General features: G+C 47.4%; 1 protein-coding gene across 3 annotated transcripts in view; it reads right to left on the bottom strand.

Moving 5' to 3' along the window:
• The window catches only part of CYFIP2 (cytoplasmic FMR1 interacting protein 2), a 44,170-nt gene extending 21,715 nt beyond the window's left edge, over window positions 1-22,455 (bottom strand). Inside the window, exons 1-20 of one of the 3 annotated variants that reach the window (XM_054389315.1) lie at window positions 22,339-22,455; window positions 20,182-20,271; window positions 20,024-20,101; window positions 17,193-17,294; window positions 16,020-16,201; window positions 15,593-15,689; window positions 14,774-14,902; window positions 13,299-13,403; window positions 10,188-10,279; window positions 7,227-7,344; window positions 6,286-6,405; window positions 5,659-5,784; window positions 4,540-4,706; window positions 4,113-4,260; window positions 3,662-3,815; window positions 2,958-3,114; window positions 2,112-2,208; window positions 1,478-1,554; window positions 503-611; window positions 77-196 (exon numbers count right to left, since the gene is read on the bottom strand). In XM_054389315.1, coding sequence (XP_054245290.1) covers window positions 77-196; window positions 503-611; window positions 1,478-1,554; window positions 2,112-2,208; window positions 2,958-3,114; window positions 3,662-3,815; window positions 4,113-4,260; window positions 4,540-4,706; window positions 5,659-5,784; window positions 6,286-6,405; window positions 7,227-7,344; window positions 10,188-10,279; window positions 13,299-13,403; window positions 14,774-14,902; window positions 15,593-15,689; window positions 16,020-16,201; window positions 17,193-17,294; window positions 20,024-20,101; window positions 20,182-20,271; window positions 22,339-22,455 — 2,385 coding nt within the window. The remainder of the gene's footprint in view (window positions 1-76; window positions 197-502; window positions 612-1,477; window positions 1,555-2,111; window positions 2,209-2,957; window positions 3,115-3,661; window positions 3,816-4,112; window positions 4,261-4,539; window positions 4,707-5,658; window positions 5,785-6,285; window positions 6,406-7,226; window positions 7,345-10,187; window positions 10,280-13,298; window positions 13,404-14,773; window positions 14,903-15,592; window positions 15,690-16,019; window positions 16,202-17,192; window positions 17,295-20,023; window positions 20,102-20,181; window positions 20,272-22,338) is intronic. The other 2 variants (XM_054389316.1, XM_054389317.1) reach the window with 2 other exon arrangements.
• Window positions 22,456-22,866: the final 411 nt, after the last annotated feature.

The raw sequence follows: 22,866 nt of genomic DNA, 5'->3' as shown, positions 1-22,866 counted from the left end.
GAGTAGAAGACAGTTGACTGTGTATTCATAGCAGTGTATTTTTCTGTTCACACTTGCAGTCAATAGCAGTTCTTACCACTATGGATGTCAGGTCCTCGCTCTCAAAGCGGCTAATGGCCTGGTCTAATGATTTGTACATCGCTGCTGAGATACGCTGGGTAATGAGCCTGTTCAGGTCGATTGACCTGCCCAGCAACTGGGAAAAGAAGATATTTGCATGTTAGATGCACATGGGGAAAAGGTACTTTATTTTTCTTTTAACAGACACAAACTAAAACCAAGCACCCAAATCTTCTTAAATGTGAAAGTGGTGATGCAAACACCTCAGCTGAGTTTACCATTATGCAAGAGGAAATGTGGAGTGTAACTCATTGTCCCCTGAGTGTGGTGTGTCAGAAACAGATTCACCCTTTCTCATTCCAGCACTGACCTTGACTGAGCCCAGAGCTAGGGGTGCCAGCCACTAACACTAGGATAGTAGATCAAGAACTATGAGTAGTACCTGGACATGCCTCTGCTTGAGCAGTGTTTCGTAGCGGTTGGATGGTGGGTATGGAATAATCACTCCGTAATTCTTACATTCAGCCCGGAAACGTTTGTCCAATAAAACACTGAAAAAATGAAGCAGTGTCAGAAGAAAAGAAACATCCATTATCAGCTTCTCTCTGTATTTTTTTTCCAGAGTTGTTTTCATCCTTTTTTCACAGAATCATAGAACTGTTGAGGTTGGGAGAGACCTTTAAAATCACCCAGTCCAACCGCTTGCCTGGAGCTTGCAATCCCGCCACTATTGCTAAGCCACTACTACTAAACCATGTCATCTTGCTCTAAATGCCAAGAAATTTCCACACACTAATAACTCCAGTTACACCACTATAGCACAGTGGGTGTTATCTGGGAACTGATGTACTGTTGAGCATCATTCTTGGCTTTTACAGATGAAACATTCAGAAAGATAAAAAATAGTGCTGAAAGCTATCAGTAAATGCCAGGTACTGAGGTGTGCTCCTCCTTGAAGATCTGCTGTGGGAACATTTTTTTCCTTCTCTAAGACCAAATGTGGTTTAGAAACAAAACTCCTCAAAGAGTTCCACTGATGCTTTACTAGGGTGAGAAGAAGATTTGTTGAGGTGGGAGGCTTTTATTCATCTGCCTGGTACATGAACAGAAGTCAAGCAAGGATATGTTTTCAACAGCTCAGTTTGCTTTTCTGCTGCTCTCAACAATTGTGCTCAGATAGCGATTTAGGAAGCTAATTATTATGGTTTTTTTCACATTTCACAGTGTCTCCCTGCCACCATTAATTCATTTTCCTGATCTGCACTGGTCTGACATGGACAGCCACCTCTGTGGGACAGGGATGATTCATTTTTTTATGTCTGCTTGCAGGGGCTACTCCCTGAGGAGAACCTTTTGGTTAACAGCAATTTGGATGCAGTAATATCATCAGTCATCATCAGCAGTCAGGTTTTCCTACCTGCCAGCCATTGCTTTATAATAGGCAAAGATCTGATCTGCCAGCTTGTACACAAATTGATCAAAGCACAAGTTGACCTGGGGGAGAAAGACAAGATCTTATGAGGGTGTCACCAGCACAGAGCAGCTCCTTCCTACACAGCCAAGATCAATACAGCTCCTCACAGAGCTCTAATTTAATACACACACATATGTCACACTAGCTAAAACCCACGCTGTAGTTCTCACATGCTAAAGGTAATAAGAAAAATTGCAGTTACATTTCTCATATAGTTTCTGCACGTTCTTGTAGGTCCTGGTTCCACATTCCCAGGCATCCTTCTCTCTCAAGGATCGCCAGTTTCTCTTTTTACTCTGGTATCTCATAACCCTCTTCCCATCAGACAGACTGTTCCATGTTCCCAGTATTTGACAGTTGTTTGGCTTCCACAGTTCCACAGCTAAGCTAAGATCAAGCCCTCAATCAGCAGTCTGTAAGCTCTCTGGAAATTCTGATCTTCTGAAAACTCAGTCTGATAAGATTTTTTTCAGGAAATGCCTATGATGAACTCACTGAACTGCTGGGTTGAGCTGACAAAAAGAACAATGTGACTCCAATGAAGTACTTCCATACAATATATATAAGAAGAACTTACTTCAGCTTCAATTTCATCATACAGGAACTGCTTTTTGAACTTGGTCAAGGCATAGTATGCGCTGTCATTATAGAGGTCCAAGGGGTACAGTACATATCTGAGGGTTAGAGGATAGATCATGTCTTAAATTAATTTTGGAACATATCATCATAAAATGCTGTCAATGCACGTGCCCTGCTTGGTGCAAAAAATGGCTTTTCTCTGACTTCACTCCTATTGCTTCCACTGCCTCCAGCCCCTCACATACTCTCTTTCACTCCCGTCCTGCTGGTAGCAGCTAGAACAGATCTGAACTTGAGCAAACTGTGACTTGTTCAACCAACACCTGCTCCTTTTCTGCCCTTAAAAAAAAGCTCTGATCCAGCCCTCACTCCACAGAGTGCTCTGACAAGGGCTGTAAAATGGAAAACAAAGTTTTCCTAGTGAGGAAGATATTACGAACATAATTACACTTACACAACAGCAATTTCTCTCAGCATTTATTATGTATATATTAAAAAAACCACCAAGAGTTTAGGTGCTTGAGCCAGGGCCCACATCCCTTTGGTTGCACATGCTGGCTGCTGCACGCACACGACAGTACCACAAGGTTGTGCTCACATCAGAGTACAACAGTTAACAACTGCTGGTTTATGACACATAAGCAAGTGCCACTGCCAGGAAGCCACCCATGTGTGTCTGCTAATGAGGTATTCATACAGGACACATTCATGTGACAGCAAGTCAAGAAACATCTATTTTCCCTCCCATGTCAAAAAGACTGCTCACCACCAGCCTAACCTTCCCCAAAACAAGATCCCAAGCCCCAGTGCATACACAGTCCCAACACAGCCCATTGGCTCTTACTCCATCATGGAGGGTTCTTTGGTTTCCAGAATATGGTCTGTGAGGATCCAGGGCATGGACATTTCGATGGGGAACTGGATGCGGCGGCCCATGGTCAGCTCCAGAAAGAATTCCCGGAACCAGAGCTGGGACAGGTCACAGCACTGCTGCAGTGCTTCTGAAACACAGAGGAAATCCCCCCAGCAGGAGGGCACCCATGTTACCCCTACAGGGACAGCAGTGAGGGAAGTGCATAGGAGGCAGCTGCTGCAGCCTCATAGTGAACTGGTTTTGAGCACGGAATATTTTTCTAGTGTGTCTCTCTTTTTAAACCCAGATCATGTCCATGCTGCCTGAGCACTTCATATTGAAAGAAAGAAGGGATCATTCCTTTTGCTCTAAAGCTTCAGGGATAACCTTTCAATGGCTCAAAGTTACTCTGGAAGATTTCTTCCGTGCCCAGTGGCTCAGAATTTTGTCATGGACAGGCAAAAAATTTGAGTCCTAGAAAATAACTACCACACATGGCTGTTTGCTATTGCTGACTCTTTCCTGTTCACATAAAGATTACTACCTAGAAGCATGCAAAAATCAGCAGAAGTAGGGTATCTGTTAAAAATCAGGGAAAATCTTCTACACTGGTCAATAAGGAGAAAAACTGACCTACCTTTGCCTTTCTGTGCATGCAAGAGTTGGATTCAAGCCTCCCCCTGCTATAACCTTACCACTGATGTTGAGAAGGTGGGTGAAGAAGAAGGACTGCTTGTGGAACTCCTCAATGGCCAAGACTATTGGCCCATCCAAGCTGCTCCTCAGAGTCTTCTTTGAGCCACTCTTGTCTGCTATGAGGGATTCCAGCATGGTCCGCACCATGTAAAGCTTTGGAAGAAAGTTGACCTGCAGTTACTGCTCTCCAGTGAAACACACAACACACAGCCATCATGCTCTGCAACAAAAAGTAACTTCTCCCAGGTGGCTGCTGCTCTCTGCACCCATAAGCCATTCTCTCTCTGAGCTAGAAATAATTACAGGGTTTAGAAGCTATACAACAAATTAGGCAGCAAAGCAACATGTAACAGACAACAGAACATGGAAACAGCTAATTCACAGGGTTGGAGATGCCTATATGGCCCTAAGACCCTTAATTCCCTATCTAGGAGGCAAACATTTACATACCTGTGTACTTGATGGTCCTACTGCTCGTCGTGGGACTTTAATATCAAATCCACCTTTAGGATCCTTCTCTCCTCTCAGGCAAGGATCATTTGGAGGCTCTCGCCCTCCCTCCCAGTCACAGATTGTCTTCCGAATTGCCTGAAGGACACTGGAGTGGGTGGGAAAGCGGTGCTTAAGCTTGATTCTACTTCAAGATGAAAATATTCACTGCTGTGCAGATACAGGAGGAAAAGTATTTGAGGTGGGGACACACACTGTTGTCACTGGGGGAGTCATGCCCATAAGCTACCCTGGAAAGAGCTCCTGGCCAGGGTTTGTTGGTTAGTCATATACCCCCAAGGTATATGCAGGGCTGTGTGCTTATATAGTACCAAGGTGTCAAATAAATACATGGGCTTTGCATTCCATCCAGGAAGGACAGACTAACCTGATGAGAACATTCTTCTTCTTCCTGACTGCCTGCCTGAGTGGCTCTCGCAGGGTCACCTGGGCAAAGTCCTGCAGGGCTGCGTAAATAGTGTTGCGGATGGCTTGGTTAAAGACGCTCTCCATCCGGCCCATCAGCACTTGCAGACCTTTGATCATGGCAATTACCTGAAGCAAAAATGAAAACCTGATGTATTTGCTCTTTTCCCACTCTATGAAAAGGTCTGTAAATCCAACAGTAAGAGAATTTGGGCCTAAATGAATTCTAGGTCCCAGAATTAGGTGGCTGATATCTTTTTATGTTAGCTGCTTTGCAGATCACAACAAGACGAAGAGGGCATTTGCACCACTTGTTTCTTGCAAATGGCCTCTGTCCCTTGTTAGGCTCTGTTTCCCCTCCTGATCTCTTGATATCTGTAATAACACACAATTCCAGGAATATGCATGTGCTCCACAGGTGGGTGCATCTCCACGGCTTGCACAGACCTCCATCCACACCATGGCACAGCTTTCCTTGTACAGGAGCACAGTGACAGTTCACAGGAAGGAGTGAGCTGCAAAATTAAGGCAATGTTCAAACCACCTTGGACTGTGTAAAAGATGAAGGTGTGAAGATCTCCCACAGCCTGGCTTGGAGGACTATTCTCACTGTTCACAGGCAGTCAGACCAAGGTTTGATGGGTCCTGGGACTAAGGATCCCTGGTTGAGGATCCCTTGTGTTTGCACAGCCCCTGAGCATAGCTTCTGATCTTGCTCCAGATCACACTGCTCTGCAAGCCCACACCCTTCTGTTTGTTTCAGGAGCCCTGAATACCCTTCTCAGGCTTAATATCTCAATATTAAGAGAACATAGAGGTTCACTTCTGTCCTTCTCCAGCACACAACCATAGCCTAAGAGCAGGATTAGGAAATTAGAGGAAAATTGCATTGCTGCAGTGTTTCTATGCCAGCAGCTCTTAGTTCTGGTTAAATTAAGAGCCACAGGAATCTGGGAACCCTTACCACAGTGGACCACAGGGATGAAGAACTGGCTGAGATGCCCTTCCCTCCTTTTCACCTGGCTTAAGGAACATGAACAGGAAACCAGCCCTGGCTTACTCTAGTGCAGTTGGCACCTACCTCCACAAAGGCAAATTTCTCTTCACTGGTGTAGTTGTACCGGGTGGCTCTCTCATACTCTTCTGCTGTTCCTGGGCAATCCTTGTTACAAAATTTATCTGTGGGGTGAACCAGCTTCCAGGAGTACTAGAAGATGGAAGGAGACACTGTCAACATGGCAATGAGTAAGAATACAGGCTGGAAAGACTGAAGAGGGTCCTATGTCAGCCCTATGTCCCTAGACATCACTACAGTTGTTTGGCATTCTTTTAGGAGCACAATCTGTGCTTATTCCTGGCCTTATTATCACTGCACCAAATACTGTGTCTGTTTACTTGGGAGATTGCCAGTCACAGTGGACTTTTGACATCCATGGACTTGTGACAACTGGAAATTTTATAAATTAAGAACTTCCATCAATCATCTGAATTACAGTTTTAGTTGCTCAAGACCCAGACTCATCCCAAACAGCTTTCAGTACTTAACCAAAGTGTTCTGGTTAGGAGAACAGTCACTCAGACCTGCTCTAACACTGGTGGGGACACTTCAGCACCTCAAAGGGTGGTTCAGGTCCAGGGTGAGATGATAAAGCTCTCTTTCTCCATTTAGTACAGAGGATACTCAGGGTCATTAACTGCCTGATCTTACCACTTCCATGACATGGGCACTCCACTTGGACAGCAGCTGCAGTCCCCGTAAAGCGAGATCAAAGAGCTCTCTGTACTCTTCATCTGATTTCTGGCTGTCCAGTCCTGAGCCAGTGACCACCTGGAGAACATTGCATCACATCAGGGCTAGATTCAGCAACTTGCTGCTGAGGCTTTACTAAGCCAAACAGCAGGTAGAGATCTCTCTCTCAAATCCCAGATGAAATGAATTCCATGTGACCTACAATCAAGTTAAAGTTGAGCACTGCACGTATTATCCCTCAGGAAAAGGGGTTTAGCTTGGCAGGGCCTTTTTCAATCAAGCAGTCAATTTATTTCTAGCAGAAAAATGAATTTGACATGTCACCTCAGAGAAAACAACTGACTGGTTTAACTTTACTTTCCCATTCTTTTTTTGATGGATGGTACTACTGAAATCTTTACTGATTTGAAGTTCAAATCATTAAAAGGCCAAAATCTCCCAAAAGCCCAAAAGGAAAGGGCTTAGAATGCTAACAATTCATTAAACCAACACTGGTGAATGAGGATCACACATTTGCAAAAACCAGTCACAGTGACATCAGAGAGGGCACTGACATTCAGTAGTGAAAAGAACAGAGATGCCCTCATGAACTTCCTTCAAAGCCCTGACCAGAAAAGACCTAATGCACGTCATGACTGTTCTGCCATATGGCTAATAAAAATTTAGTTGCAATTTTTTTCCCCTGTTGCAGTGACTCTTCTGCAGCACAGGATTTTGCACCTGCAGGGGCCTCTCATCAATCACTAGACACTGCCGGGTTCAGAAGTGGTTTCTTTCACCTCTGTCCCTCTTCCCTTCCCATTGTACATCCTTGGCAGACCATACACCTGCTACACTTGTCCTCTCCCAGCCTTGTCCATCCAATGATCCTGGTTATGGTGCCTGTCCTCTGAGCTTACCTCACTGTTGCTGTAGCGAGCGAGCTCTGAGATGAAGCGGATGTGATCGTCTCGGATCTGGACCATCTGCTCGCAGATGTTGTACTGGGGACTTATGCTGCTCTGAGTGCATGTCCACCTGGACAAAAGAGCAACGGTTTCAAAGACAGGACACTCAGACATCCCCAGGGACAAAGCCTTGCTCTCAACTTCTCTCTTCCCTTCAATGTGCTCAAGATATGCCACCTTCAGGACAAATAAGACAACCACTGAAACAGGCTGCCATCTCATGTCCCCTGGTGTGTGGAGTCTTCAGAAGTGGTCTCACACAGCATAATGTGGACATTTGCCTCACCTTTCAGCCTGAAGAGTTATACCCCATCCACTTTGAAGGCTGCTCTCCATGTTGGGCTCACTTATTGTAATGGGCAGAGATGGCTATTTCCCAAGACAGTGTTGAACAAGCTTTCAGGGAAGGATGAACCGCAAAAACTCCTTATCTCTTGCATCCTTTCTGCTAAACCTCCCATGACAAACATCCCCTTAGAGGTTACCCCTCCAGGTCTGAAATGGCTGGCTCATGGAAAGAGTGCAAGGGACCAGCAAGGGAATATCCCTCCCACTCCATTTTTGGTTCTGGCTCACACTACCAGTGAACAAATCATGAGCAGAATATGATTAAATGAACTAGATTTTCATTTGCATTGAAACACATGCACTGTGTAACAGTGTAATGGCATCCTAAAAGAAGGCAGTGCTCCCCTTCCAAAGGCACAGTCACGTGAAGAAATGGTGCAGATCAGGTTTGTTTAACCTAACATCTCCTTTCTCCCCAACCTGTATTGGCCACAGAGAACCAAAATGGCTCCATCAAAGCACTCTGTGAAAGCAAATTTCTGTCATTGAGACTCTCATGGCTTACTGTGATCACAACATACATGTTCAGAACCCCCTGAACACCTGTCCAACTTAAGACAGATAGTTTAGTTGAGGATGACCCTGCTTATTGCAGAGGGGGGTGGACTAGATGACTTTTGGAGGTCCTTTCCAACCCAGATCATTCTGGGATTCTGTGATCTTCTCTAATCTAGATTGGCTGTACAAAAGGAAGGTGAGAAACCTGCCTGATAGGGACACAGGCATGAAGACATATTCCTGCAGTTAACTGAAGCACCTGTTGCCAGTATTTGTGGTGCTGGAAAGTCCTGGAAGTGCTGGACCATGTCATCCCTTGTGAAATCCATCCTCCCACAGTCCCATCACTCAACTCTTACCCGTTCCAATGTCCTGTGCTGCCCACCAGACAATGGGCAGGTTAGCAGGGAATGGCCAGGGCTGCACCAGCCCTCCCTGCCACACACAGCCTGGGCCACAGTGCGGAAACAAAGTGCCATGCAGGGAAAACACCAAGTAACTCCACTTTCATGGAGACGGGGGGGAAAGAAAGTGACAAAAACAGTATTAGTAAGAAATGGGGTTAACATGGAACCACCTTGGCAGAGTTAGTGCTGGGAGTCCCATGCAATTTGCTGGGAAAGCAAGTGAGTGAGGAAGGAATGCTGGTTAGCACGGCACGGCACACAGACCTGGTGAGACAGAGTTCGAGACAGACATTAAAGTTGTGCACAGGTGAACAGCCCATGAGCTACCTTGGTTTTGAGATGAGAAAATGAACGCAGCTGACACAGGTTTCGTTGAAATGTGCTTTCTGAAGGATTTAGGACCAAAATATGCACAGGTTTTATAGACTTTACATTTACATTTTGTGAGATTTTATTGCCCAATTCTAGGTGAAAACCTTTTGCTCAGGAATTTTTGCCACCTTGTCTTCAAATTTCTCAGGAACAATTAATCTGCACTTTTCAACCAGCCTTTGGGGAAGGCTGTTCTTGGGTGAGTGACATGGTGAGCAGGAAAGCCGGCCCCTGCGAGGTGGAAGGGGATGAGCAAACAGAAGCAGAGACACAAGACTGCAGGTTAGTTCCTGCCCTGCTGAAGAGCCAACTCAGCTAGGCTGCTTCTCACAGTTGCTGGAGAAATCTGACTTCCACACGACATGGTCCCATGGGTGAAAGGCCACTCACTGGTGAAAGCTGGACTCGAAGATCGCCAGAGGTGCCTTCCAACCCCTAACATCCTCTGCTCCTGTGATTACAGCCAGACGCAGCTCACATGGGCTTTGCTTACATGTGGCTGCAAACACCATTCCAAGGATATCCAAACCCAACACGTCTGGTATGATCTGAAACAACACCTGCAGATTCGTCTGGTGGGAGCAGTGAACTGCCTGTGAAGACAGGCTGGGAAGCAGTGCTTTACTTCCACACTACTCCTGAGCTTTCCTATAAACACTCCATTTCTGCCCTTCTCCCACAGTATTCCTTCACCTCCAGTACATTTGGGTCCCTAGGTCACTCTTCATTCCTGCTGCCTTTCCTTATGAACCCTGCCTGAGCTAGGAGGAGATGCCCTGGCTACTGCAAAAAGGTCAACTACTGTGTTCATGCTCTGGAGGATTTTGTCCCTGAGATGAAAAATGTGGATTAAAATCTCTCCAGAGCAGGGACACACTCTGCTCACACTCACACTGGGCGCGCACACCTCACAAGCACTCAGCGGCTGCCCCAAACCATGCACCAGCCTCCTGCCCTTCTTCCTACCTCACTGCCAGCCATCGAGCACCCTCCCAGCCCCTGCCAGTGGGTGCTGAGGTACAGACGTGCCCTCTCCCCTGCCGGCACCCAGGGGTATGGCTACACATTGGTTAAGAGCTGGCTGCACACAGACAGAGTCAGGGGCTGATGAGGACATCTTCCCATGCAGGGCCAAGGAGGGACACACAGAGCTGGCACACCAGGACTCACACCTCACAGGGACGCACACAGGTACCTGTGCACAGACCTCACACACGCTGGGGAGTTATAGCTCCCACAGCTTTTGGGACACACACAGAAGCCAAGAGACATTACGGCAGGCACTCACTTGGATTTGTTCTCCTCATAGTGAGCACTGGTCTTAATGTATCTGGCCAGTTCTATCTGCATATCGCCGAATAAAGGAACCACCTGCAGCTGCTGGAAAAGAAAACAAAAGATGGTTGAAACACAGCGGAGAGCGAGCCTGTGGCCCTGGTCCAACACAAGGGCTACGAAACTGCATCCTGTGTCTCTGAGGCTGTTTAAAGCAAGGTGCAAACCTGGACCTAGGAAGTGGCTGAAAACGATCACAAGGCTTTCTGTGTGAGGAAAATCAGATCCTTGCAAGTACTCTGGTGCCCTGGACTCACCAACACCAGGCCAGGATAGTTCAGTGCTGTAACTGCCCAGAGGAAAGGCTCTTTTTACAACAGACACAGAAGCGTGTTCCTGAGCAGGGCTTATTGCCTCCCACCATAACCCTCCAAGAGAAGAGAAGGATAAAAGCCAGCACACTGCTTTTTTGGCAGCGAGGTGCTGCAGCTCCCTTCAGAAGGGAGCTATAGGTTGCTTTGCTGGCTGGATTCCCAGGCATGTGGCGTCTTTCTCCACGGACTCAGCCTATAATTTGGCACTTTGGCTGTGTGTGATGTGCCTTAAAACTTCTCTACAAAGACACAGGCAATACATCACGGCTTTGCCCACCCTTTGCATCTCAGGAGTATTTGGACGAGAAATAAATTCACAGTGCACCAGAAGTACCACTAAGCTTTCAACTGCAGCTGAAGTTCAACCAAAAGCTACTGACATTGCTTCAATAAAACATGAAGCTTCTACTTCACCCAGCTATAAAAGCCTTGCCCTGTAATTCAGGGAAGGTGGTGGCAAATTTCTTGTCCTGTTATCACAGGCTTCTCTTCTCAGGCTGACTCCTGTGGAGGATGTGTAATGCTGTCACCAGGGATTCCCAGTGGCGCTATCATAAAAGGTTTAAATGAAGGGGTAGTTCATTTTCACTACTCAAATTCCTGCGCAATCCGCTAGAAATTTAATCAGAGGACAGTAAGCAGATGTAGTAAGAGGAGCAGCTGGCCTTTTCTGATTGAGATCTGATAGTCTGGAGTGGTACTTAACTGATTAGGTGAGACCACAGCATATGTTGGAGAAGAGAAGATGGAAAAAAAAAGCTGGAAAGAAGAAAGTTATTTCATGCAATGAAACATTTTACCTGATTCTCTATGGCCCACAGCACTTTGCAATGAACAGCAAATCTATCTGAATGCATTGAGATGACCACACTCTGGTTACACTGAGAGCTTGATTTAAACTGAGACTAAATTAGCAAAGCCAAGCCAGGGAAAACTCAGAGGATTCCAAGTGGTGCCATGATAAATCACCTTTGCAGAGCTGCATGCCTTAGAAGTCTCCCCAGTGGCATCCACGAGGACACTCTGGTCATGCCACTAGGGTGTCCTCTGTAGTCTCCTGTGCAGGCATTTCAGCCCTGCTCTCAGAGCTGTTCCCAGGAGATGATGCAAATTGGGGTAAGTAGGTCCTCCCTCACTGAGGGTGAGATGCAGCAGGTGGTACACCAATCTTTCAGCTACCTGGGCTCACCTGTTCCCTCCCCTTGCACAGACCCAGCACATCATCTATAAACTGCAAGTCAGGAGTAGGCAGGGAAGTATCCTCTACTGTCATCACAACTGACCTCTTCTTTCTGGCTCTTAGCTGCTCTCTGGGTAAAGCTGCATAAAGAATCCACTTTGTTGAAAGAGTAACGGGGAAGAAGTGCTCTGTGCCCCCTTCAAAATCATCACCTTCTCATTTTCCCTGATGTGAAGCAAATGCTGATAACAAAACCTCATCTTTTCATCTCAGGAGAAAGATTAATACAGAGGAAGCAAAAGGACTCTGGAAGGACTGCTCAAGGTCAGTAGGTCTGAAAGAAAACTAATTGCTCCATCTGGGAAGTTATTCTGCTGTCCTCCTGCTACACTTATTTTTTGCTGCCAATACATTTGTTCCTTGCCAGATCTCACCATGCCTCCTAGAGCTGACCTGCTCCACACCTAAAATGCTTCCCAGACCCAGCCTGTGTGCAGAAGCAATGGAGAGAAGGTGTCACTTCCCACAGTGAATGGTGCTGTGTGGGGTCTCAGCCCCTCTCTCCATATGCCACGTGTGACAGGTGGCTTGCACACACCAGATTTTGGTGAGGAGCAACAGGGTTATTATGGGATATCTTGTGCTGAGTGGCCCCAGGGCAAAACAGCCTGGCCTCCAGCTGCGGACCAACCTATGGCTGGACTCAGCTGCACATGTGATTGGGCAGAGGAGGGCTGCACAGCTGCTTCCCACCCTGTCACTGGGTGCATCCACTTCTCATGGGTCTTTCCCCAAAACCCACATCTCAGACAAGACAAAAATGGTTCATCAAACCAACAGGTGGGCCCTATGAGAAAGTCGTTCAGCACCTTGAGTCTCAGCTGACACAAGCTCTCCAAGGAACTTTTTCTGTCTTGCCAGAGCACAGTTTACGCCTGAAGTAAGACTGCTAGATCACACATTGGCTGGCCAGCTGCACCCTCAGCAGCTTCATGAGGGAAAGAGGAGTGCAACCATCACCCACACAGATCTCAACAAACCAGCCAGGTTTGCTGGTGGCCTGAAATCACAGTGATCCTCCAGAGACTGCAAAGCTGTCTCAGAAATGTGCAGACACAGAAGTGATCCCAGTCTGGCACACCCTGCATCCACAAAGCAGATAACCAATGTGCTGTTCCCATCCTTTGCCATTTGGCAGGATGCAGGCAGCGCTGCACTGGCACCTGGCTGCCTAGCATGGGTGTAGGGTCCTCAGATCCCACCAGCTTCCCAGCCCCAGTGCCACAGCAGCAGAGCCAGCCCCAGCCACTGCTCACCCATCCACAGCTCTGCTGGCACCAAGGCTGGCATCGCTTGTCTCACCCATGCTGCAGCTCTGTGCCCATGCACATTTACAGCAATCCCATTCCTCATCCTTTGGCCTAGATAATTTCTATACCTGTTGGACTTTTTGGACCTGAAGATGATTCCTGTGATTTGGGGTATTTTGGTAGCACAGGCAATGGTACTAATGGTACAGTAATTCATTGGCCTGCAATAAACCTCAACCTAACCCAGGGAGGTCACTGACCTTGAAGAATTTGTCTATTTTGCTAAGGTTGATTCTCTTCTTGGCATCCAACTTGTAAATGTTGCTGACATTCCCATCCATGAGATACAGGCCGAACCCCATCACCTGGAGAAGACAGAAAGGTTGCATTTCATTAGTGTGAAGTAGCACAAGTCAAGTTTTCCATCACTTAGCATAAGGAAGGACCATTTCAGCTCCTGTCCCACCTGACACTCATCACAAGACTGTATAAAACCTGCCCAGATCTGTAAGGATGTACATGGTAGACAGAGGACATGTGATGGATTGCTTCTGGTTTCTGTGCATACATGATGCTCACTTTGATAATTTTTTTCCTCCTCCTTCCCAAATAACAACAACTCAACAACTCCACCCAAAGGCAAACATTTACTCCTGAAGAAGAATTGAAATGATTTAAAATATTCTTTTGGATTCATTTTCCCCCCCTATAATTCAGTACAAGTCATTAGAGATATTCAAGCTACCCACACTATGCTGCAAAGAACCTTAGCTGACTCATACCATGGTAATGAAGTTCTTCTGGTAGCAGTGACTGCAATTAGTGTACTGACTGATTGAAAAGAAGGACAAATAAACAAAACAAGCAGATACCTTGGGATGTTCACCTTGAGGGCTCTTTAGAGTTGGGAAACTAAACCTGGAATAACTGCCTTCTGCAGAGAATTATTGTTGGGAAGGGGTATCAAGAAGGAAATTCAGAGTTCCGAAGTTGGTTGTGATTTTGGCATGTCCTATACAGTTACCCAGGTCAAGATCACGATCCTGCACATCCATGCACAACAAAAATCTCCTTCCAGCTTTGAAGAGCACAGGGCACCCACCAATGCTCTCATCCACTAGCTGGAGACCACCACAATGCATGTGCTTAGTCCCAGGCAGGCAGAGCTGCTGGAAGCCTTGGGAAAGATTGGAAGAAAAGACAGAAGGAGAGATGGGGAAGAGCAGGGGAAACGGAGAGAGGAAGGAAGATTTTTGTATGTGAATATGGGAGAAAGCCAAAAAGGACAGCAGAGAAATGGTGGGAGAAGGTCCAAGTTACAGCAGGAACAGAGGCAGCTCATGGCACTGCCAGAGGTGCCACTTCAGAACACTGGGGTTGGACATCTCTGAGCCACAGCCACATCTAGTCTGTTGAGCTACAAAGAAGGGGTAAAAGGGGGAGAAAAGGAGACGATTGAGATATCACAGCAGAAGACACAAAGTAACAGAGATCAGAAGGGAAACAGGAAGAGGAAGAAGGGAGCTTTGCTGCCTCATGCAGAGAGCCTTCCCATCTCATAGCAACTCGTGCGTCCGGAGGATGCTGGCTCTGCAGGGAAGGGCTGCATGGAAACCCAAAGCAGGGGAAAATCAAGAAAATGAAGAGAAAAGCGTCCTGGGAGGGAATTTCATTTTACTGAAACAGAAGTGAAACTATGCAAGCACCCAGCCCCATAAACATAGCTGAACCTCACCTTTAGGAGCATGTGTTTCTCACTGGGAGTGAGGTACATCTTGTTTTCATAGTAATCCACACAGATGTTGACAATATCAGCCAGCAGTTCCTCATAGCCAGGGATAACCTCTAGTTGTTGGTGCAGACACTGAAACATCAACAGGGGCCACATTATCCACACAGACAGAGGAACAGCAGAAACCAGGGAAGAAACATATTTGAAGGATTAAGGGTAGAATGAGAAGGTTTCTTCAAATCTTGTTTGTGCACTTTTCTTATGTCACTGGCAGAAGACTGACCTCATGGTACCACCTATAATGAACAACTTTCCGTCTGCAGGACAGCTCTCCCCTTCAGACTGATCACAACAGCCAAACATCAGAGAGTGAGATGTGAAGCAAGATGCCTTAGAAGCAGACTTGCTGACTTTCTCAAGTCTCTGCAATATTTAACCTAATTAGTAGAAGCTATAGAGCCTGTGGAGTGTGGAGGGCCATAGGAGCTGATCTGTGGTCCCCATGCAGTCACAGAGAGGGACTGGATGGACTTCCTGAGAAAAACAGGGGAAAAGGTTCTGGCAGAATGTCCTCCTCCAACAGCTCTTCCTACCTCTTTTAGACTTTCATCTTTGTCTTGACAAAGATCTTCAAAGACACCCAAAATGACCCATGAGAAGACACTGCTAGAATTAAGTGGCCTGACCAAAAGGCCATCAGTTAGAGTCAATGACCCAACAGCTATCATCACAATCTGGTCTGAAGTGCTGTCAGCCTTGAAGAGATCATTGTCTCTCTCTACACATGGAAGAGTTAAGTAGTTTGGATACAAAAGGACCTGCCTGTGTGATGCGATTATGGTTTGCCAGGAACATGGAGAGGTTCTGGGACTCCTGGATAGACTGAGGGTCTGCCATCTTCCGTAGAAACTGGGCAGCTCTGGAAGGGAGAAATCCAACATCATCAAGGATCACTCGCCACCCACCCTGCCTGTCTGACCTGCAGCCACAATGCAGCAGCCCCAGACCCCTCTGCAGTACAGCTCTGCTCTGCGTTTTACCAACAAGGAACTGAAACACAACAGGGCTCAGAGATTTGCCTAAACTCAAAGAGAACCTCCAGCAGCACAAAACCCCAACCTCCAGCAGCATAAAACCCCAACCTCCAGCCTCCTGATGTCCTCCTGACCTTGCTACAGGAGAGACCAGGCACTCCCTTGCACAGCAGGCACAGTCCTGTCCCCATTCCTGCTGCTTTGCCCCCTCTCACCTTTTGTAGGCAGAATGGTCATTTTTGACGCTGCACTTCATGTTCTTCAGCTCATCCAGGACAGCAAACATGTTAATGAACTTGCCCAGGGTGAGGAGATAGGCTTCAGAGACAAAGTCCTTCCTGCGCTCGGCGTGGCACAGGCGCTTCACCTCGCTGCAGAACCGCTCGATAGCCTTGCGCTGGAAGGCAGCAGGACAGGGTCATCCCAGCACTGCCTCATGCATGGGCACTGTACCACCACTGGGACTCCCCTGCACCCACCCACCACTGCCTTCCTTAACAAAAGTGTTCTTCTCTTGGGGATGGAGGGTCTTGGGTCCCTCTCCGCTGTCACCATGAAACTCAGCAGCGTTACAGACAACTGCAGGCAAACATCCTCACTGCTGGAGGTCAGAAAGGGACTTGAAGCCTCTATGATTGCCTGCTCAGAGAGCAGCACATTCTGCAAGATCAGGCTTCAGCTTTTTTAGATGGGGCATAATGACCTCATAGGATGTAAAACCTAAAAATGATGAAACTCAACTGCAGCCAGTTATGAACACAAGCAGTGATGGGGAGAGGTCCCTGGAGCCCACAGCAGTTCAGTGTTTTCCACATGGTCATTGCTCTGTTGGGATCTAAGTGCATTATTTCGTCAAGTGCCTTAAGTGTAGCAACTGCTAAATTTAAGCTTCAGTGCTCTTTACCAGCTGACTGATGAGTTCAGGGGACTGTGAGCACATCCCTGTTCTGGCTGGCACAGCAGGAGGGTGTCCAGATGCATGGCTGCACCCCACCCCAGGCACCAGCTGCATCATCAGCCCTCAGCTCTTCCTGGCTTTACTTCAGAGGTAAGAGCAGAAGACTGAATTGTGCTGGCACCAGTGGAGAAACAGCAACTCACATCCACCAGCCAACACCCCAGAAAAAAAAGGAGCTTGTGCCACCCATTAGCTCCACACAGTGGGGGGGCTCTGGTCCTCCCTGAACTTCGAGGGCTGATATGTGCTTATTCCCAACTTGCATACAAAATTTTGGGGATGAGCAACGTTCTCCTAGCTGCAAGAGACCTATGAGGGGCCTCAGGGGCTCTCCAAGCTGGCCTGGCAGCTTAAGGATAGCATAGGCCTGTGCAGGGTAAGTTAAGACCACAGTAATAAATTCTTGGTGCCATTATCCTTGACCACTTACTTGAAAATACATGAACTTCATAAGCTTGGTGACCTCTGGCTCCAGGACTTCCACTGTCTTCTCATAGATCTCCACTCGGTTTGGCTGCTCATTACATTTTACCTGTGTTGCAAAGACAAGTCACCTCTGTCAGCATCACTCTCCAGCAGAGCTGTGGACTGCAACAGCCACCATCTTCTGCTGAAGAACAAGCCCTATGAAGAGCAGCTGAGGGAACTGGGGTTGTTTAGCCTGGAGATAAGGAGGCTCAGGGGAGACCTTATTGCCATCTACAACTACTTGAAGGGAGGTTGTAGCCAGGTGGGGGTTGGTCTTTTCTCCTGGGCAATCAGCAACAGAACAAGAGGACACAGTCTCAAGCTGTGCAAGGGGAAGTTTAGGCTTGGTCTTAGAAATAAGTTCTTCACAGCAAGAGAGATTATCCATTGGAATGGGCTGCCCAGGGAGGTGGGGGGGTCAACATCCCTGGAGGTGTTTAAGAAAAGCCTGGGTGAGGCACTTAGTGCCATGGTCTAGTTGATTAGATAGGGTCGGGTGATCAGTTGGTCTTGATGATATTGGAGGTCTCTTCCAACCTGGCTGATTCTGTGATTCTGAGAGGAAGCTTGTAGGTGTTAGCAGAAAGGACTGTTTCTCACATGTGAAACTCTCTCCATGCATTGTAAGCAGACACAGTCCTGACTCTGAGACAGCAAAGTCTCCTAATGCATTTGTCTGAGGTAGAACACATGCAATACGGAGCCTGGACTTGCTACACAGCATGGGAATCTTATATCACAAAGTTAGCTGAGACTCTGTGTGGCAAAGTCCCATGGACACACAGGTACCAGGCTATGGCTCTGCTGTTGCCTCACTGGGATAATTTTGGTTCTGTTGCTGACCTGTTAGAAGTTGATCAGATTGCATGCAGCTAGCAAGCAATGAAGTGAATCACCTTCACTGCAATCCTAGGAAGCTAAACTTAAGGACTTAGTTGCCATTCTTCTCATTTCCAAACAGTTACTCAGAGTCATTACCAAACTTCCAGGGAAAAACCCAGCTGCCCAAGGCAATGCATCCTGCTGTCCTCCTCTGGTTTTGTTTCCAGTTGTTGTTGACACAAGGCTGTGACGGGGCTGACAGCTCTGGTGCAAATTTAGTAACCCAGCAGCTGATGTACAGTGCATGAGGGGACAAATCAGCTGGCTCTCCATCTGGGAAGATGTAAAAGTAGCTTTGCCTTTTCTGTAGCGGGGAATCTAATGCCCCTGCCCTGGTATTTCATATTGCAGTCAGGCAATACTGACAGGCCATGAGGATGCAGCTTGCAGTAGAGAGGAGTGGTGCATATTTAGGCATAGGCTCTGTTCTTCCTCTGTGAAACCACAGCCTCTGATGTAGCACAGGCAGGTGTCCATGACCAAGCAGCCAGGCTGGGGGGCTGAGAACAGGCTGCAGCCATGTGCCCCATGGCAAAGCTCAGGGGCCACTGCAAGATCAGATCTGGTGAATCTGTAAATGAACCCTCTGCCATGGTGCTGTCTGCTCACACACAGCCACAGCACTGCCTGCCTGGGGCCCAGGATGGGGCAGACAGCAGGGACCCCACCAGCTGTGCTTGAAGAGGTACAAACCATGGGATTGACTGGGATGGGAGAACACTAAAATGCCAAAACAGATTATCTCTAGCACTGTCTTGCCTTCTGCTAGTGTAGCCAGGAGAGGCAATAACAGCACACCGTCAAATGTAAATGGGAGATAAGCAAATACCCAATCAGCAGCAGAAATCTCCCTACGGCTGGGTCTCATGAGACCATCAAGAGAGAACAACCTGAGGGGAAGTGAGGTTTGACCTTTCCCAGGGAATCACAAACATGGGCATTGCCAGCCATGTGGAAATATTTTTTCCTGGCTGCATAGAAGCACTGGTTCATGGAAGCACGTTGCACTTGCCCCAGTGCATTGTCAGTCAGCGTTTTTGCAATGAACCAGCATGTGTTCATACTGCAGAAGATGAGCTCTGAGCTGGAGGCTGAATAGTAATCACTGGGCCACATGGGCAACCTTATTCATGTCTGGAGGTGTTTGCAGGGTAAAGCCACCAAAATTCAGGTTGGAGAGACAAGGCTAGAAGACAGTGGAAGCAGAACTAGCAGTAGATGAGGAGAATGATTAAATGGTGAGGGAAGACCAGGATCCTCGGGTTATCAGCAGCAAAAAGGGCATTTGGAGAAATGTTTCTGGCATATCAAAGTGCTCCTCCATGCATCCTCACACAACATCTACAATTCTTGGGCTTCCATGGAAGCAGAGAGAGTATCTGAGAGAATGGGCAGCCATTTGGGATGCTGAAACCTGCCCCAGCTGTCTAATCTGCTCTCTGCAAGTCAGGGAGAGCAAGTACAGCACTGGTGTGCTCAGCTGTGTTCTGTTAGCAGGGTAGGGCAAAGAAGCTGGTGTTGCATGGATGGAGTAACTTCAGGAGCAATTGGTTTTGGGGAACAGGGGAAGGGCTGCTGAAATCAGGAACTGTAAAGGCAGTTGGCCTGTGGTGAGTGTGACTGAGCTATGAGGCACTGCTAGGAGGTGTCAGGGCTTTTATACCTGTGAGGGTACTCAGCAGATGGCCTTTGGTAGGGCAGCAGTACAGATCTGCTTCTGGAATGGCTACCAGCTGCTGAGATCAGTGGTTGAGACTTTGGTGGGGAGAGGACAACTTGAAGTCAGTGGTTTCTCTTTTCAACCCTTCTACCTACTTCAGCGTCATCTGCGTTTTGTTCCCTTGTCTCCAGTACAAACAAACTCACACTAAAGACAAAACCAAGTGGGTGTTCTGGGAAGGGCTGGAGTACCTGAGGGATGGCTCGTGAGCAGCTCCTCCATGTGTAAAGCATCACAGCATACTCATGGCCTTCCTCCAGCATTTCATTCTGAAAGACAGAGAGGTGTTGCTGGGGCAGGGCACACACCAAAGGCTCAGCATCGCTGGGGCAGCGTCCAGGGGACTCACCATGCTGGAGTGCACTGTTGCCTGCTCGATGTACCTGGCAATGCCAGTCACAAAGGCATTTCTGTCTTCAAAGTTGGTGTCAAAATTAGCCTGTGGGTGAAATGGAGAGATGGGGATTAAAATACAGCTAGCTGTTTGCTCATCTCATACAGTCCAGCATGGGATGTGCTAGCACAAAGCAGAATCAGTAGGGCTCCTGGGGCACAAGAGCAGCTTGTGTACAATCTGAGGTGCTGCACCTCTAGGTCTGAAGTAGATTAGTGCAGCCTGAGATGTTTCTGAACCACATGTATTCATTAGAGGAAATCCTGTGGATTTTATGTGTGAAAATATGGCAATCAAGGTTGACAAACTGTTGTAGAATTACGCCAGACTCAGGTGGGGGATCAGCCACAGGGAACTGCAGCCACACCAGAGAGCAAACCTAATTTCTAAGGATTGTAGCTGGGTAACTCAAAGACAGATGCAGCCTCATTAATTTCTATTTGTACCCTGGCTGCTAGGGGAAGACCACATCCTGTCAGCAGGAATTGCAAAGAATAAACACACAGAAAGGGCAAGGAACGAGATGTCTGGAAAACATAAATATGAAAGTCAGCATTCATCCACATGCTATTATCAGTGCTAGTGTTGCTCTTGCAAGCAAATGCTTTGGGATGAACAGTTGTTTTGAAAGTTGAGCTACTGCTTTGGGTTAGGACAAGGGAGCAAGAAAGTGCAAAGCAGGGCAGGGGATGAAAAGCAGCTTCTCAGCCTTTCTGCACTGAGTTCCTGTTCACACGCTCTACGCCTGGGTAATTTCCTCCACGAAGGCTGGCTGATGGTATCTGCTGAAGGGCAAAGCATACACAAGTCCCAGGTATCCAGAGCTGCTCTTTGCAATGACATTAGCATTGCAGCAGCCATGTACACCTCAACTGATTTTATGAGTAGGAAAGCCAGGGGCATGGACCCATGGCCGCAGGGCTACTCTTTTCAGTGCCTCCAGGACATGACATATGACAAGAAAAGCTAAGACTGCATATGCATTTCTGGCTACCAAGGGAGAAAGCCACACAAAATCAAGTATGACAAGGAAACAGGCTTGGTCAGTAGCTCTAGATCCAGTTTAGATGATTTTTTTCAGGCCTGGCACTGTGTACACACTCATGGCCCTGAAAGGAATCAGTGCTGTAAGGCTGGACCCTGAGCCCCTCACAGTACACATGCCAGCAAAGAGTAAAAATGATTTAAAGAAAAGGTCAGCAAAAATTACGTGAAGATTTTCCAGAGAGAGTTGATACTTCAACAGCCTAGAAATGCCTTTGGGTCTGATAACCCATAGAGGTATCAACACTCCTGAAGGAGCTACTGAAGCTACTGCAGGAGCCTGCAGCCTGACCTGCTGAAAGAGATACTGTAATTTCAGACCCCTGGTACGTGGCACAGCAATCACTGCATGGCTGCATTTAAACACTGCTGTGGGTAAGCCATGAATTCAAGAGTGACAGGATGGTGAAAGTAACCCCATATTATATTTAACTCTGGGTGTGTGCTATAGGGCAGGGTGTGGTGTAGTGGCCAGGAAGCTGAGGCACCCCTCTGCAGACCCAAAAGCAGTGAGTTTGAGCCTTGCCCTGGGCTCATGCCAAGCTCTGCTTGGTCAGTGCAGCTGCAGCTAACTGTGGTTGTTCAAGGCAGAGGAGTGATTGTGGCAACTGCCTTCCCTTGCATGGCATCAGCTCCCCAAACCAACAGCTGTGCTTGAGACAGGCTGGCCAAAGTCAGGCAGAGCTTTGGTTCTGACCTACTTAGATGCATGCACTACCATAAAAAGGAAGCACAGAAATATGTGTATAACAAAACATTGCTGAGAACTTTCTGCTATTATCACAAATCCTGTCTCCTGCTTCTTACTAGTTCATGCACTCTAGTCCTTATTTTTTTAAGGTCTCTGTGTCTTTCTCAGCCTCAAAGATCCTTTTCACCAATCTTTAGCGCTTCCCTTCTAAAGCCTTTGGGAACTGATTTGTGGCTAGATCTGTTCTGAAGATTTCCTTAAACACAGTGTACCCAGGATGTTTTCAGCTACTTCTCACAGCACCATGTGCCCCAGTGTTTTGCATAAGCTACAATAACAACCCCCCTAGTCCCACCACTTCTGGGAGCTGAAGGTACCTGGTACATGATGGAGGATGGAGGTGGTTCGATGCATGGCTGCTGGTCTGGAAGAGGCAGCTCCTCCAGCAAGTCCACGTTGGACAAGGCATCCTCTAAGGTGACGTGAGTCGTCATGGTTCTGGATGTTCAGTATGCACACTAAATCCAAAGGAAAAGAGAGACTGATAGACAGACAGATAGCAGAAACAAGACTGAGTGGGAAAGTACCAAAGGACAGAACCACAACTGCAGGGCACTTCAGGAGACTCGGATCTTGGTTTATCTTCTTCTACTTTTCTTGCGTATTTAACCCTCATCTCTCTCTATGTCATCCCTCCTTCTGTGAATCAACAGCAGAGTGGGAATGCAGAATAAGAGGAACATAACTACCCACCCAGGCCCTTCTCTGCTTAACTCTATGCAAACTGCTTCAGTCAGACACAGCTGGGTGCTGCAGTGCAGCTTTAGCAGGGCTGAGTGAGAGCGTGTGCTCTGAAATGCAGAGCTGTGCCATCAAAACTCTCTCTCAAAACAGCATGATTATAA

The sequence above is a fragment of the Indicator indicator genome, chromosome 18 (assembly GCF_027791375.1).
Source record: "Indicator indicator isolate 239-I01 chromosome 18, UM_Iind_1.1, whole genome shotgun sequence".
Taxonomy (NCBI): domain Eukaryota; kingdom Metazoa; phylum Chordata; class Aves; order Piciformes; family Indicatoridae; genus Indicator; species Indicator indicator.
Note: the sequence above shows the minus strand (reverse complement) of the source record. Positions and strands in the feature narration are given on the sequence as shown.